At 50.8% G+C, this 16,897-nt stretch overlaps 2 protein-coding genes across 2 annotated transcripts; both read left to right on the top strand.

The window, feature by feature from the left end:
* Positions 1-1,433: 1,433 nt before the first annotated feature.
* Positions 1,434-7,519, top strand: POLR1E (RNA polymerase I subunit E). The gene is made up of 12 exons (XM_032950911.2): positions 1,434-1,532; positions 2,946-3,049; positions 3,993-4,069; positions 4,271-4,356; positions 4,491-4,543; positions 4,816-4,960; positions 5,606-5,713; positions 5,830-5,926; positions 6,090-6,229; positions 6,350-6,431; positions 6,530-6,661; positions 7,111-7,519. Exons 1-12 carry the CDS (start codon positions 1,475-1,477, stop codon positions 7,256-7,258), a joined length of 1,230 nt encoding a protein of 409 aa, XP_032806802.1. The 5' UTR covers positions 1,434-1,474; the 3' UTR covers positions 7,259-7,519.
* Positions 7,520-9,485: 1,966 nt separating this feature from the next.
* On the top strand, positions 9,486-15,091 carry LSM1 (LSM1 homolog, mRNA degradation associated). The gene is made up of 4 exons (XM_032950914.2): positions 9,486-9,675; positions 10,994-11,062; positions 13,965-14,080; positions 14,301-15,091. Exons 1-4 carry the CDS (start codon positions 9,630-9,632, stop codon positions 14,469-14,471), a joined length of 402 nt encoding a protein of 133 aa, XP_032806805.1. The 5' UTR covers positions 9,486-9,629; the 3' UTR covers positions 14,472-15,091.
* Positions 15,092-16,897: the final 1,806 nt, after the last annotated feature.

Genomic DNA, 16,897 nt, shown 5'->3' with positions numbered 1-16,897 from the left:
GACGGAATGTGGAAAGTTGTGTCGGAGAAAAGAATAAAGTTGTCCGCGTGAAGTCGACCACTACACAAGTACAGGCAGTCATCGACTTACGAACGCCCGCCTTATGAACGCCCGCACTTACGAACCAGCTTCTATGAAATATATATTTTTACAGTCACTTGCAAACGGAACCGCAGAACTATTTTGTTCAGCGAGATGTAATGAATCAACCTCGCACGGGAAATGAGTGTGCGCGCGTGGTGTTGGCCACCCACCCCCTCGTGTGTCACAGTGCCGGCCTTCATCGGTGCTGCTCGCTGACAGCACTTGCTCCAACAGCCTTTTCAGGCTATATGGGGGATCTTTGTGTCTGTGTGTGGAGCGGTGGTGTAATGGTTAGCGCGCTGCGCTTCCAACCCGGCGACCCGAGTTTTATACCTGTTCACGGCCAGCACCAGTGACGATTATCTGATTGGGTCCTGGGCCAACCCGAGATCGACAAATGAGCATCTGGTGCAGTGTGTAAACATCGTCGCTTGCACAGTCAAATGTGGCCGGGCGTGGTGCTGCCCGCTCACCCCCTTCTTGTGTGCCACAGTGCCGGCCTTCATCGGTGCTGCTCGCGAACAGCACTCGCCCCCACCAGTCTGTTGGGGCTCCACATGGGTCTTGTGTGTGCGTGCCCCGCGCGTGAGTCCAATTGTGGGTGATTCATTGCGACCCTTCCGACGAGCAAGCCAGCATCAGGACTCGAGGAAAATGAAATGTTTCTATTTGTTAAGTTTTTTCATGTTTTATTTACATACGGTATGTATTACGTGAAAATTTATATTTCATCTTATTTATTATGAGTGTAACAATGCTTCCCTTTTTTGTTGAACCGTAGCACATTTCATCACTCACCGTATGGGCATTTAAATACAAAACATTCACGCGTTCCGACCTACGAATTATGTTCGTAAGTCGAGGACTGCGCTAGATTTGCACTAAATACAAAAGTTTTGGGATCGATACTTTGTTATTATTGAAGGAGGGCTTGCCTATTGCTCAAAAGCTATGTATATATATACCCATGTAAAAACGATTAGCATGAAACATTTTGGCGAATGTAATCTTCATCAGACCCCCACGGTGTTGTCTCCAACTCGTATTATATACTCCATCTCTCTGTCCTCTTTATTTGCTATGCAAGAAGGTCCTTTGCCCGAAACGTCGCCTGTTAAACAGTTTTCTCTCTGAATGCCTCCCAGGTGTGGGCGTGGAGATTGAACCTCGCGGGGGGAGGGGAGCCGAGGGGGCGGGGGAGTCGAAAAGCGAAGAGTCGAGGGGGGCGGAGCCGAGGGGGCGGGCAGTCGAGGGGGCGGGGGTGTTGAGTGGGGCGGGGGAGCCGAGGGGGCGGGGCAGTCGAGGGGGCGGGGAGTCGAGGGGAGAGGGGTGCCGAGGGGGCGGGGCAGTCGAGGGGGCGGGGCAGTCGGCTTGGGGACTTCGCGGCGCCATGGCGGCATCCAGGGCCATGTGGGAGAGCGGCGATCCCGGGGCCCGCGCCGCGCTGGGTGAGACGAGGGGAGACCGCTGGGGACCACGAGACCACGAGACTACGAGACCACGAGACACGAGACCACGAGACTACGAGACACGAGACTACGAGACCACGATACCCCGAGACCCCGAGACCACGATACCCCGAGACCACGAGACTACGAGACCACGAGACACGAGACTACGAGACCACGATACCCCGAGACCATGAGACTACGAGACCACGAGACACGAGACCACGAGACTACGAGACCACGAGACACGAGACCACGAGACACGAGACTACGAGACACGAGACTACGAGACCACGATACCCCGAGACCACGAGACTACGAGACCACGAGACACGAGACAACGAGACTACGAGACACGAGACTACGAGACACGAGACTACGAGACCACGAGACCACGAGATACGAGACTACGAGACCACGAGACACGAGACCACGAGCCTGCACGACCCGCGGGCCTTGCTGCGGCTCCGTGTTCGCCGAGTTGCGGCTGTAATCGCGGGGCCTTGTTCTCGACCCCGCACTAAGAAGTTACGCGGCCAGCAGCTAGGGGGGGGAGGATGAGGTGGGGGTGGAGGAGGAGGTGGGGGGGGAGGGGGTTGGGCGGGGGGGGAGGGGGATGAGGCGGCGGGGGGAGGAGGCGGGGGGGGAGGAGGCGGGGGGGAGGAGGCGGGGGGGGGGAGGAGGCGGGGGGGGGAGGAGGCGGGGGGGGAGGAGGCGGGGGGGGAGGAGGCGGGGGGGAGGAGGCGGGGGGGGGAGGCGGGGGGGAGGAGGCGGGGGGGGGGGAGGAGGCGGGGGGGCGGAGGGGGGGAAGATGATGCGGGGGGGGCGCGGGGGTGTTGCTCGCGCGCCTCAGCCCAGAGCGAGTGGTGGTGAGGGTGGCGAGGCAGATAGACGAGGAGGGCGACACCCGTAGACGCACGGCAGCAGTAGGCCACTCTCCGTGGACATTTAGCTGGCCGCAGATTCATCTCGTGGCAGAGGTTAAACGGGGCGAGTGTGGCCGGCTGTATGTATGCACGTTTCACTTCTTTCGCACCGTACGTAAGCCGACCGCGCGCATCGCTTCTCGCCCCACTGTGCTGTTTGTTGAACGCTTCGCTCGTCCTCGAGATTTAACCTCCACCTTCCACCCCCTCCACCTCTCACCCCCTCCACCTTCCACCCCCTCCACCTCTCACCCCCTCCACCTTCCACCCCCTCCACCTCTCACCCCCTCCACCTCTCACCCCCTCCACCTTCCACCCCCTCCACCTCTCACCCCCTCCACCCCCTCCACCTCTCACCCCCTCCACCTGCCACCTCTCACCCCCTCCACCTGCCCCCTCTCACCCCCTCCACCTCTCACCCCCTCCACTTTCCCCCTCTCACCCCCTCCACTTTCCCCCTCCCACCCCCTCCACCTGCCCCCTCCAGTGCAGTTCGCCAATGGAGAACCGGCGAGCGCGGGAGGCATCGGTCTCTCGGTGTTCACGAGCACGGAGCGGGAGCACCCGCGTAAGAAGCACCGCGCCATCGTGGTGAGGAGACACACAGCCCATCTCGCCCCCACCACCCCTCTCTTAACTTGGGAGCCACACGGGTATTATTTCATCTGATAATATTTTTCACCCGGAAAACCCTCCCGAGATGGAACGTGGGTTACGTTGAATTTCTCTCGCACCGTTCGTAGCCAAACGTCAAATTTGCGTGAGGTTTCAACCAGGTGAGGTTTCAACCAGGTGAGGTTTCAACCAGGTGAGGTTTCAACCAGGTGAGGTTTCAACCAGGTGAGGTTTCAACCAGGTGAGGTTTCAACCAGGTGAGGTTTCAACCAGGTGAGGTTTCAACCAGGTGAGGTTTCAACCAGGTGAGGTTTCGGAATTGGCTATTGACCCATTGTTTACCAAACAGATCACACGCAAACATTTCAGATTTATAACCAATGCCACGTTATACATGTACAATGAACCGATAAACCCAGTCCCAACACACGACTAAATCGCATGAATGATCAAATGGTGCACACTACCGTTTCACGTAGATTTTAGAATGCTGTCCAGCTCTAACCATTGCGAATGTACGTTTTAATAAGGTGAGACTGAAAAAAGAATAGGCTTTACCCTTTACAGCATTAATAAAGGTGTTAAGATATTCAAACAGCAAATAGTAAGCTTTTACAAGACTTAAAGTCTCCACTAAACCCTAGTTTTTTCATAATTTTGATACTGGGTAAAAATTGTTCCGTAAGGTGAGGCTAACAGCATAAGCTAGTGAGTGGGAGATTGCTGCATGCTGATTTATGTGTGTATGTTGAGCTTCTTTCGCACCGTACGTAGCCAACTGTACTAATCGGAGGTGCGGGGGAAAGACAATGAGCTGTGGGTTTGAGCGTGAGTGTGCATGTTTGGGTCGCTATTTTGGAGACGGTTCGAGAAATATGGGTCACTCGCATCCTTTGACCGACCCCCATTTGTGTTGCAGGTGGCACAAGCGGAGCATCTGTACTACGTGGGACAGAACTTTGGCGTGAATACGTCACGGTGCAACAGCCTGTGTAGGTGAGGTGGAGCCTGGAAGCTTGACTTGTGTACACGTGTAAATACCGCGTAAGTGCCCATATCCGGCCGAGAAGCCTTTACGCAGTGGAGCTAGACCTGTACACAACTTTAAATCCGTTGACGTTGAGTCCAACTGTGCCGGGCACTTCAAAGTGTGCAAAGAAAGGAGTGTGGTGGATGGCCGTGCCTCTGCTGTGGCAGGTACTACGTGGGCGTGCTGGACAAGGAGGATGGCAAGATGAGGGTATACAACGCGCAGCACTTCATGATGCAACCCAATATCCAAGGTGGTGCCGCCAAGCCCCCGACTCGCCCACTGCAGACCGCGGCACCTTCATTGCATTGGCTCAAAAACAAAACCCAAATGAGACTTGTAGTACTACGAGCAGCCAATAATATGTGTGACCAATGTTGCCAACAGGAGAGAAAGAGTACGAGCCAAAGAAGAAATCAGAAGGCTCGTATAGAGATAAGGTGATGGCATGCACCTGAATCCACATTGCACTTGCATTGTCGGTTGTTGGGTTTGTGTGGTCATACGCAATGACTGATGAACATGTGTATGGTGGTGTATGATGACTGGTGTATGGATGTTGAACTTCTTTTGCACCATAAGTAGCCAGCCGTGCTAATTGGAGGTGCATTAACATGTTGGTGCACCAACCTGCTGTGTGTGCGTGATAACTGGTACGTTTGTGTGTGTGGTGCTGTGTGATGACGTATGTGTGTGTGGTTCTTTCGTGCAGGTTGACGCTTTGATCGAGGCCTTTGGGAGCCACAAGCAGAAACGTGCGCTCTCAGCGCGTCGCATGAACCAGGTGGGCGGTGAGAGCCTTCAGAAGGCCGTCTCCACCGTGGCTCAGCAAATCATCGAAACCCGTGGCTCCGAGTGTGAGTGCGCTCGCTCGCGTACACAACATCATGTTCTTCTCCACGCTTGTGAATATGCCACTCTCATGTGTCGCAATGTGTAAGGTTTAACAACAATAATCAACACAAAATGTCAGCAACCTTTGGTCTGTTTTGACCACTAAGAGTCTGAGGCGATCAGATTGCGGATTATGAATATTGTACAAAATTATTCCAGTACACTGTGTGTGTGTATGCACTGTGTGTGTATGCACTTTGTGTGTGTATGCACTTTGTGTGTGTGTATGCACTGTGTGTGTGTATGCACTGTGTGTGTATGCACTGTGTATGCACTGTGTATGCACTGTGTGTGTATGAACTGTGTGTGTATGCACTGTGCACTGTGTGTGTATGCACTGTGTGTGTATGCACTGTGTATGCACTGTGTGTGTATGCACTGTGTGTGTATGCACTGTGTGTGTATGCACTGTGTGTGTATGCACTGTGTGTGTATGCACTGTGTGTGTATGCACTGTGTGTGTATGCACTGTGTGTGTATGCACTGTGTGTGTATGCACTGTGTGTGTATGCACTGTGTGTGTATGCACTGTGTGTGTATGCACTGTATGTGTGTGTATGCACTGTGTGAATGTGGGCTCTCTTGTACGTGCACGCACGTGTGTGCAGTCCTGACACGTGAAGTGCAGCGGGTGGAGGCATTCGAGCAATCGACCTACCTTCCACCGTGCAACCCCAAAGCCACCTCTCCGGACGAGGCCTACAAACTCAACGACAGTATCCTCTGTGTCGCCGGCTGGGGCTGTAAGGTCAGGGGTAAAGGTTTAAGGTCAGTGTAACAGTGAATGGGGGTCCCCACGTCTCAATTTTTTTTCCTGAGGTATTTCTGTCAGTCATCACAGAGATGGAACTTGAGGCAGCGGAGGAAGCGAGCTCCAAATACTTGGAGCTAATGAAGTCTGGCACGAAATCCGTCACACAAGACACCACGTGCGTATGGTACCGACAAAGGGAGCGTGATCATAATGCCTCAGCTAAACACTGCACTGCCTCTCCTTCACCTCGGTGGAGAATGCCTGCTGCATAGACACTGCGCATGACGGGCTGCTGGCTGTGCATCAAGAGAGCGGCGTGTGCGTGCGCCCACTCGCAGGTTGAGTGCACTTGCCATCGGGGCGATACGAGTCACGCCTAATGATGCCTCTATCCGCAAATTACGGGCTGGACTCGTGTGGTACCTGGACACCTTGGTCCACTTGTTCCAGCTGAAGAAGAAGAAGTTCTCCTCCAGAGGTATTGTGGCATTTTGCACATTCGCAGCTATAGCACTTTCCCTGCATGCACAGTGCCTCGGTCATAATGTGCTGTCGGTTCAGTTTTGAGTGGAGAACACCGGTGTTGCTTGTCATTCAGATACTCTGGGTGACCACATGCCGCCTCTGCTGAGGACCAAGATCCTTGAGTGCTTCACAACGGTCTCCTTCGACAATGGCAGGTCAGAGTGGAATCCATTTGGCGGCCTCCACACAGTGGTGCCGATGTTTCTGGTGGTGCGCACGTGACGCCGTGCTTCAGTCATGTCCGGTTGTGCAGGGTGCAGAATGCCATGACCCCAGCGCTACGGGACAAGATCATTGCGTACGTGCTGGTGCTGGCGCTGCACCTGAACTCGTTCTCAATCAACCTCTCGCTACTGCAGAAGGACTTCAAGGTCAGCGAGAAAAAGTAAGTGATGGGGTCTGGAGCTGTGAACATTTGGTGTCATCCAGATGGGTTTAAGTTGTAACACTAACTGCTTTTCTTTGGATCCTAATTGACTCAAGATCGCTGATTGCAAGTTAAATTGACTGCTTGGGAGCTTTTTTGAGTGCCTTCATCAGTGGCCAGGAGCGTCGTGTATGTGTGTTTGTTGGAAATCCTGTAAGAGGTTATTCTATATTTTCTATGCAGCATTCAAATGGCCATGCACATGTGGCTAAAGCAAGCAGCAACGAAAATGTCGACCACTACAACAGCACAATGGTCAAACCTGACGGCCACCTGCAGAGGGTCACCCTCTCGGGACATATGTCGCGATCATCGACTCATCTGTGTCGTGCTCAATCGCACTTGACTTCGTTTGTGTCGTGACTGCCCTCACAACCATGCCACCTGTTTTGCTCTGCCCTTTTCAGGATCCTGGAGGTGGCGCGTGCTCTGGGATTGAAGATCAAACAAACCCGAGCGACGAGCTCCACCACGGAACACAAGTCCCGCATAGCTGAGTTGGCTGTACCCCTCACCATGCCCGTTGCCTCTCACGAGCGCAAGCGCAAAAGATAGGAACCCACCTGCCCGGTGTCACCGACGCATCACACATGCATGCATGAGCGCTAGCTCTGCACAGAGGGGGAAACCAAGCGATGGCTTAATCCGATCCTCCAGTGCATCAATTCAACTCTGGGAGGAGACTGGGTTCGGCAGCGTGAGACACTCACGAGAGACTTGGGTAGTACGACCTGTTCGCAGAGGGCAGGAGCAAGGAGTATGGTTCGAGACTTCACTGTAACGTTATTTTTTTTCTAATAAAGTTTTGAATTTGCACATTGGCTGCTGAGTGATATCATTTAAGGCAAGCATTGCCATTTGGACCATGAAGTTGTGTGTTCATAATTAGACTGACAAGAAGTGAAACACACAGGTTAGAGAACACGCACGAGTTGGAAAGTTGTCTTGGGAAGGACATGTCGGTGGAAGGGATGGTGGGCTAGTGGTCGAGGCTGCTAACAGAGTGGCAGCCAAGGGAGTGTCCACATTAGAGATGGAGTGGTTAGATCAGTTAATTCATAAAGGTTTTTGGGTTAGATCGCGTTATAAATGTGTCGTAACCCTCCACCACCTGACACGGCCAATCAGCAAAAAAGTGTCACGTTGACAAAAGACAAATAGTTCACTACTTTAGCCCACCGGTGTGTTGAGTGAATCCACAACATTTACAGTTTTGAGTACAACGTTTCGCTGGTAATTACATCCAGCATCATCGGGCAATTTGCCAGAATGGTAAAGCCCTCACTTGCTCCCGGTCTTAAATAGAGCAGCAGGGTGACGTCATCATTGAACTCATTCAGGTGCAGTGATTTGAGGCGGAGGGGGGGGGGGGTATTGTAATTATATAATCGATTGGTAATCAGTCAATGGTTATGATTAGTAATGAGTTGTAGATTAGCCGATGTGTTAAACTAGATCAGTTAATGTGCATGTGCATTGTTGCTTCACCCGGCGACCAGAATTTTATTCTTGCTCACGACTAACACCAGTGACATATCTGAATCGGTTCTAGGCCTCCCCCAGGTAGACTCGGCCTCAAATTAGTACTTGGTGCAATGTGTAAACATTGCCACTCGGGAGACAAAGGCGGCCACCCACTCCCTTATGTGCCGTTCCGGCCTTAATAGGTGCTCGCCAACCGCAGCCTGTTAAGGCTCCACCCGATTCAAGAGCCGAATGGCTCACAGGGCTATACCAAATAAATGAAACTGAAAACTGAATTGTAATGCATCTGAATGACGTCACGCGAAATTGGGCTGAGGTGGGAGGGGTTAATGTCATAGAAGTTGGGGTGTGGAAGAGAGTGCTGTATTGACGTCACGCGAGATTGGGGTGGTGTGCGAAGGGTTGCATGACCTCACGAGACGAAGGTGGACAGGGGAGGAGTGATGACGTCACCCAACACTGCTGAGTTGCAGTAGAGGTATAGTGACGTCACACGACATTAAGGCGAGGAAAGGGGGTGACGTCACGAGACGGGGGTGAGAAGAGGGGTTGATGATGTCATTCCACTGGACATCTGTGAAAAAGAGTTGCTTAACTCAAAATGACTCCTCCAGTCGAAAGAGAGATTCTGCCGATCATCCAGGCAAAGGACCTTCCCTTACACTGGGGGTTCCAGTTCAACGCAAAATTATGAAATGTAACTCAAAATAATCATGAGCATCGTAGAGAAATCAAGTTATGTATAAATAATAAATATTATGATTTTGAGTGACGACGTCGAGACGCGGGAGTGGTGAGGAGAGGGGGCTGGTTATGACGTTACGCGACATGGCGCGGTGTTGGAGAGGGAGTGATGACGTCACGCGACACCGGTGAGTTGCAGGAGAAGGGTGATGACACTATGCGACATTGGGGTGAGGTGAAGGAGAGCAGTGATAACGTAACGCGGGATTAGGGTAAGAGAAAAAGGGTATAATGACGTCAAAAGATCCTATGGAGAGAACGAGGCTTAATGACGTCACGAGATTGGGGTGAGTTTGTGAGAGGGCGTGATTACGTCACGAGACCCGGGGTGGCGAAGTGGAATCATTAGTTAATTAAGCCGTCAGTCTCTTCACATATTTATTGTCGAAGTTCCGCGGCTTCCCGCTCCTAAAACACAAGCGACCGTTCCTCATGGCACCAAAGGAGACCCCCTGAACGGCGCCCCGCGCTCTGAATGCGGCGTTAACACGAGGCCCTGGAATGTGAATTACCCCCCTCCCCATGCATCCCCCGCGGTTGCTATGGGGGGTGGGGGGGGGCGAGGTTTACCGGTCACGTGTCCCCGATGACCCGGAAGTTGAGATTCTCCCGCCAGGCGCGCCTCTCCGGCATGAGTTAGAGTCGGGGATCCACTCCCCCCGAGCGGACGGTACGAGGGAGGAGACGAGGCGCAACCATGAACTACATGCCCGGCACGGCGAGCCTCATCGAGGACATCGACAGTGAGTGGCGTCCCGCGTAAGGGTCTCCGCGGAGGTTCAAGCACTAGCCTGCAACCGCTGCCGGCAAACGCGTGTTGGGGGAGGGGGGCTGCGGAGAATCCCTAGGGGGAGCCAGAGATCGGCGTGGTGTGATGGTCTTGGTTGATGGTGGTCGGTGGTGGTTATGATGATGATGGTGGTGCTGCTGGTTGACGCAGCTTTAAACGAGTATTGGTAGAGTTTTTAAACAGCGTTGAAGAGATGAAGGCGGCCGGGCGTGGTGCTGCCCACACCACGCCCGAGCCTTAATAGGTGCTCGCGAACAACACTTGTCACAGCAGTCTGTTAAAGGCTATATTGGAAGATCTTTGTTTTTGCTGGTGGTCGCTGAGGTTAGTAAAGATGGTGTTGGTCTCGATGGTCGTGTTGATGTTGCGTGTGGTGGTGATGGTGCCATGGTATTTGTGGTCGTCATTGGGGTGATTTTGTTGGTGATGATGTTGACGATGGTGGTGGTGGTTGTTGGTGGTGGTGGTGATTTGTCGTTATCATTACACGCGTTTACCCAGGAAAGCCTCGCTGAGACTCAACTTTTTCAGGAGGGGCGCAACGGGGGCGAGATGTTAACTACCTCGCCTTGTATACAGGTGGTCTTCGTGGGTTTGATCCCGACTCTGTGGCCGCGTGGATTTTTCTCCAGGTCCTCCGGGTTTTCACTCCACATTTAGAAACATGCGTTTCGAGTATTTGGCTGATATACACGATAAGCCACTTCGTTGACCTATCATTTGTGGCCAGGTCGTTTCTGAAAAATAGCTATTGTACATACCTCAGTGGGCCTTGCCTGGTAACATAAAATAGTTGAGTCGTAAATAAAATAAAAAATTAGTTAAGATTTTTTTCAGTTGGGTGCGACAATTGCTGTTCCCAATGAAGTAAATTGCGCATACATTTTTAAAATTTTGACCATGATGCCGGCGCACAATGGCATACTCTTCTCAGAATGACGTCACGGGATGTTAACATCCACTGTCAAGCAGACTGTGTTAATACACCCGCATGATGATGGCAGGTGGTCGTGGTTATGGTTTTGATGGTGGTAATTGTTGGTGATGCTGCTGGTAGGGATGATGATGGTGGTGATCCTGTTGTTGGAAATGATGGTGGTTGTCGGTGATACACTTGTCCTGATGATGGTGGTGATAATAATGGTGATTCTGGTGGTGGTGATTATGGTGCAGGTTGGTGGTAATGATTTTGGTGCTCGGGAAGATGGTGTTTTGGAAGTAATGGTGATGGTGGTGTTTTATATCCTCACGGCTTCTTCTTGTGTCCCCAGAGAAACACCTCGTGCTGCTGCGGGACGGGCGCACGCTCATCGGCTTCCTTAGGAGCATTGACCAGTTCGGTGAGGCCTCCCACACTGTCAAGGAGATGTGAGCCTTGAACCATGGCAGGGGACGAAGCAGTTTCTCCGCTCGAGTTGAGAGTCCTCGTTGACGATGGTGGTGGTTACAGATGTGTAGGGAGCAGTAATGTAGTGGTTAGTGCGCGCTGCGCTACGAACCTGGCGTCCCGAGTTCAATTCCCGCTTATAACTGTTCACAGTGGTGGATGTTTGAACCGGTCCTGGTCGGCTTCTCCTAGGTCTACTCAAATGAGTACCTGGTGCGACGTGTCCACATTAGCACTGGGGAGACAAAGGCGGCCGAGCGTTGTGCTGGCCACCCATCCCCTCGTATGTTGGCCTTCATAGGTGCTCGCTAGCAGCACTTGCCCCAAAAGTCTGTTAAGACTATGAGGGGGATATTTTCCTTTGGTCAGGGCGGTTATGGCTGGGAGATGCTAATGCATTCACGCCTAGCACCGCTCGCATTGTGAGTCAAATGTAAAGGACAGAAAACGCCTGGAAAGGGCAGTGTCCCAAGGACGTTGGCCATGTGAAGTGGCTCACTCCGGTGAGTTGCGCAGGGATGCGCCTCATTCGCCACTAGAGGGCGCCCTGCTTCAGGTGCGGCCTTCATAGGAGACTAAAGAAGCGGACTGTCTCTTTCACATATTCGTTTATCCGCATAAAAAAATTAAGTATGTCTTACACAATCCATAGGTTGCACGGCCTTCAGGGAGTGCATTAATTCAGCAGCATTGTTTGTAGATAAGTATTGACTGGTTCGTCTTATCAGCAGTCAGATTTGCTTGAATCAGTGCTGGTGAACTGCCGATCTTCCAGGCAAGAGCTCTCCCCTTACACTGTGGGGTCCCAGTCCGATGCAAAATTATATGATACGTCACTCAAAATAATCATGAGAGTCATGGAGATTTTTTTGTGTATAAATGAAATAATTGTGTAAGAAGTTCCATTTTTACGTGGAAAGATTGATATCTGAAGGAGACTATTTATTTTATTTATATTCTTCACAACAACGCTAATGAATATTTATTCAGAGGTTATTTCAACCCCTCTCGTGGTACAGTAATACATTTGCGATCACATAGAGAAGCTGTGCTGGTTCTGGCTAAGTTATCACTACAGTTCAATCAGACCAAGAGTTGTCATGTTTCCTCCAGACACATTATCTTGATGGCTACTTCTGACATTTTCATAATTTCCCCCCACTAGTTTTGTAATTAAAATATCCCCACTGACTAAAGTTGCGGTGATGCTTCATTTGGCACAAGTGCTTCTCATTGCTTCTCCAATGATGTCTGTGTGACTAACAGGCACCACCGGCCGCTGTGCACCGTACGAAAAATAATGGCAGTTAATTTTGTAACCTATGGTGGATGAACGTGACTGCCTTGTTCAGTGTTGTGAGACCAACTGTCTTAATTTATGTGGCAGTGGCACTTGGTGTTATCTGCATCAAATACCTAGCAGAGCTGAATGCTTGTCTGTGAGCAAAGCTGCTCAGTAACGTTGCACAAAATTATAATTTGCGTTGTTAAGCAGACAATACGCCGCCTTCACATATCTGTCGGAAGGCTGTTTGACTGATTGGATGTTTAAAATAAACTTATATTTGTATGTGTAGAGACAATATCGAAAGGAGGCATATTGCCTGCATATTGATTTTGTTAGTCTCCACAACAACACATATTATTGTTGTGCTGTGTGTTATATAGCTTTGAGTTGAACTAGAATCCATATTAAAGAGAGGGTCCTTTTCTGTAAACATCTGGCAGTTTACCATTGATTTCTAATAATAATTACAACTTGTGTAACACGCAGAGCATTTGCTTATTCTTAGAGAGAACAACTCAGAGGCGCGAGGAACCACAGACGTACAGGAAGGCAGCCAGGCGGCAATCCGGCCAATTCATGAGTGTTTATACACGTGGGAGGAAACTGGAGCACCCGGAGAAAACTCACACATGGAAGGGGGCAACACTGTCCCATACAGATGGAACAGGTGGAGTCCACATATGCTGTACCATATTTTCCTGGGTAATGGAACCTCGACGTCCATGGGGAGTTTCTAATAATTTATGTGATCCACAAACCCTTGCCTCGGAGTGCTGGATTAGAGGCGTGCGCCACCACCCAGTAAGCTTTGCTGATGAGACACTGAATGTTGATACGATCCAGAGTTTAGTTGTATTAAACCAATGCCGCCAAAACGATTCACTCCCAGAAAGCAATGTGGTTGATGGGATGCGAAATAAAAAAAAAAAACTTTATATGAAGAGATGGATATGTGAAGGTGTAATTGTCTGCTTATTTATCCAGTAATGTTACTTTATTCAGAGGAGACAGGTTGTGGCTTGAGTGTGTGTTCAGGTGCAGCACGCGTTTAGCAGGTGCAATGTTCTGTAGTCACCACTGTCACTGGGTACTAGCGTAGGGGTGTGTGTGCGTCAGTGCCTTGGTGGGGGGTAATAAGGGCTGATCGGTGGGGAGCACTAATCAGCAGTTTCCTGCTGTTCTTGCACATCACAGTAACTGGGAAGCTCATTAGACTGCGATGTGGGGGTCTGGTAGGTGACTAAGTCAGTGTTTTTATCTCTAATTTGAATGAAAAGGCCACCACTACACATCTAGTGCCAGCAATTGCTCTCTCTAGTTGTATGTTGCAATGTGCAAACATATAGAACTACTGACCACCCACTTTGGGTATGGAGAACTTAAAAAAAGTACGTCTTTGAGTACATTTTTAATTCAGCATGAACACGCACGTGATCGCCAGTGCAAGAAATAAAACATTTATATTTGGTTAGAGTTGAGGCCTAAATGGAGCTGTGTCAAGGTATGTGGAGAGTGCCAGACACATGCCCACCGAGCCCGTATTCTCGTGTGCGCGTGTCCCACGTAGCGAACTTGGTGCTGCACCAGACCATTGAGCGGATCCATGTAGGGAAGAGGTATGGGGACATCCCGCGTGGGATCTTTGTGGTGCGCGGTGAGAACGTTGTCCTGCTCGGCGAGATTGTAAGTCGCGCATCAGCGTCTCCACTTTCAACCAAAACACTAATTTTTCACGCTAAGTTTTACTGGAAGTTGTTTTTACTGTTCACGCATGCATTTTTGATTATTTTCGCCATGTCGGCAAAACATCCTGTGTCTTGTCACCGACAGCCAATCTGACGGTGCGAACTTGACGATCGATAAGCCTCAATGCATTCTTCATCTTTACTCAAATGTTTTGAAGGACGCGGACAAGGAGCAGGAGACGAGCCTTGAGAGGGTGTCCATCGAAGCAATCCTCGAGGCCCAGCGCGAGGAGCAGCAGGATAAAGCCGAGGCTGAGAAGGCCAAAATAAAGGCCCTCAAGGAGCGGGGCCTTCCCCTTCCACGTGCAGACACTACCGAGGAGTACTAGCTGTGGCCAGGGAGAAATTCGGCCCTGCAACAAACGCCCAGGTTGACTGCATCCTCTTGCGCGCAATAAAGCGCCGGCCCTCCCGAGGGCGGACGATGCGCGATGCGACGCCGACCAGGAAGCTCTGACCGTCCTCGCCCATCCTGCATGTTTTTGCCACCGACACAAAGCAACGCGACTCCGCTGCCAGCCACACACGGCGGATGGTTCTGTACACTGTTGGAATGCGTTCTGTGCCTGGGTTCAACTGTCGCGTTAAAATTAGCACATGTGCGGTTTTCGTAGAATGTCGGCGTAGATGAACATTTATAACAGATACTGTTGAGACACTAGACCAGGGGTGGAATGTATATGCTGGGCAGGGTTGCCGTGCAAACGTCTGGTGTTTTAAGCTGATTTTTCTTTGTCATGGAAGTGTTCAATTTGCATGCAGCATTAGGGGCTTCCAACGTACAAAAATAACCAATTATCTTTTTGTGAAGGTGCTCTAAAGAGATGCTAAATATGATTGATTGTCACAATTACCCCTTTACATCTTGCACCGAAGCCTAAAACACAAGCATTTATGTTAATAACGGTGTCTGTTTTACTTTTTATTTCTATAAATTGTTTTACAAGCAGTTTTGCAGATATTGAACACTTTGTTTCGTTGGTGAAGTTTATGACGCGTTTGAATAAACTACACGGGGCTCGGATCGCTCTCGCCAGAGAGGAGCACCTCCTCCCGTCGCCACAGCAGGAGGAGACATGTCTACACGTCGAAGGGCCCTCGCTCCTTCAAGTCACCTACCGTCACCACGTTTCCAGAACGTGAAAGGCGCCGTAACTCGTCTCCGTGGTCCCACGTGTCTGTTACCCCAGTGCATGGGATCGAGGGCATTGAGCCCCATACCGAGCCTGAATGCAGACAGCGGCTCAACTTCACGACAGAAGCAATTCACAGATTATCTCCCTATTTAACCCTTTTCAACAGGTTGAAAGTGAACATATATTAGCTGTGTAATGGGAAGGGGAGCATGATAACGTTTATGAAGATGATACACTGAGCTAAATGTTCGTTAAAGTCTCGTTATTAGGGATTTTCCCAATAGAAAGCCAGCCATAATTATCAAAAGGTTGCCCAACCCTAGGCGTAAAAACACCCACAGATAAATTATGCTTGGCCAAAAAAATTGCGTGTGACGTCATCTCATCGTTCAGCCATGAAACGGAACGTTATCCCTAATTACATACTGAGGACATGCATGTTGTAGCGCGGCACAGATTCCATGCATGTGCGTTATTTATGTTTTGCTTCAAGATAACTGTGACGCCTACCGTTGCGAGGTATATCTACATGTCGTGCGACCGGACGTGGATCTCTTGGCACGAGCAGGTGAAATTCATCGGGACGATGAAGTTGGATAGTGGGGTTTCACGGTGGCGAGATGTTAACTACCTCGCCTGGGATACACGTGGGTTCAATCCAGACCCTGACCTGACGCCTGCTGTATATTTGGAGTTTGCGTGTCTCCCCGTGGATTTTTCTCTAGTTTTCCAGTTTTTCCAACCACATTTAGAATTAACATGCGTCGAGATTATTCGGCTGCTATACATTTCCGCATGTCACTAAGTTGAGCTATCATTTGTGGCCAGGTCGCTTCGGGAAAAAAGCTATATAGCTCGGTGCGCCTTACCAAGGTAAAATGAAAAAACAGTTTTATAGTTTGGTGTGAGGAGATTGTGGGAAGCCACTTATTGTGGGCAGCAGAGGGCAGAGTACAACAAGATCGTGTACATCATTGTACTGCTTTTATACTGTCACGTCTCTACTGCTCGCATTCAGCATCCCGCAATGACCAGTGCGGTGAATGGTCAAATGACCCCCACGACCCGCAACGGCTTGAGTCGGTCTTCATCCAGCAGTGGATTAACACAATGTCTGTACGTCATTCTCATTCGGGTGTTTTGCAATGAGAGCTGGGATATACAATTCCTGTACAGTATTTGATTACTCGACTGATCGTTAACGGGAACGTTGGTAAAAGCGCACGTTCCCAACTGTGCCACTGGACGGGAGGTGTGCGGGCGGCGTTTGAAGACAATCGGCGTCACGCTGGAGTTGACGAGACTCGTTTGTGACCCAGGTCACCACTTTAGATGTCCGTGTCGATTGCCCTGACCGCGCCACCCCCAACCACTCACGGGACGGGGGTGGTGCTCACTGCGGTCGGGTCGAGCTGCGTTCGTGTTTCGGTCCAATTCCAATCGGAATCGTTTCGGTGCTGGGTTCGGCTCTGGTTCCGCTTAACGTGCCGTAAGCGCATTTTTTTGTGCTCCGGGATCACCGGTTGACCTTCGAAGAGGGTGGCACGTGGCTCATGGTAGCCACGAGCGTATCCGGAGGTTTTAGACTGCTGGACGTGGTGTGTAGCGGGGGGTGCGAG

Source organism: Petromyzon marinus, chromosome 9, assembly GCF_048934315.1.
Source record: "Petromyzon marinus isolate PM22_M1 ecotype Great Lakes invasive population chromosome 9, UKy_Petmar_22M1.pri1.0, whole genome shotgun sequence".
NCBI lineage: Eukaryota > Metazoa > Chordata > Hyperoartia > Petromyzontiformes > Petromyzontidae > Petromyzon > Petromyzon marinus.
The sequence above is the reverse complement of the archived record's forward strand: the minus strand, read 5'-3'. Positions and strand labels throughout refer to the sequence as shown.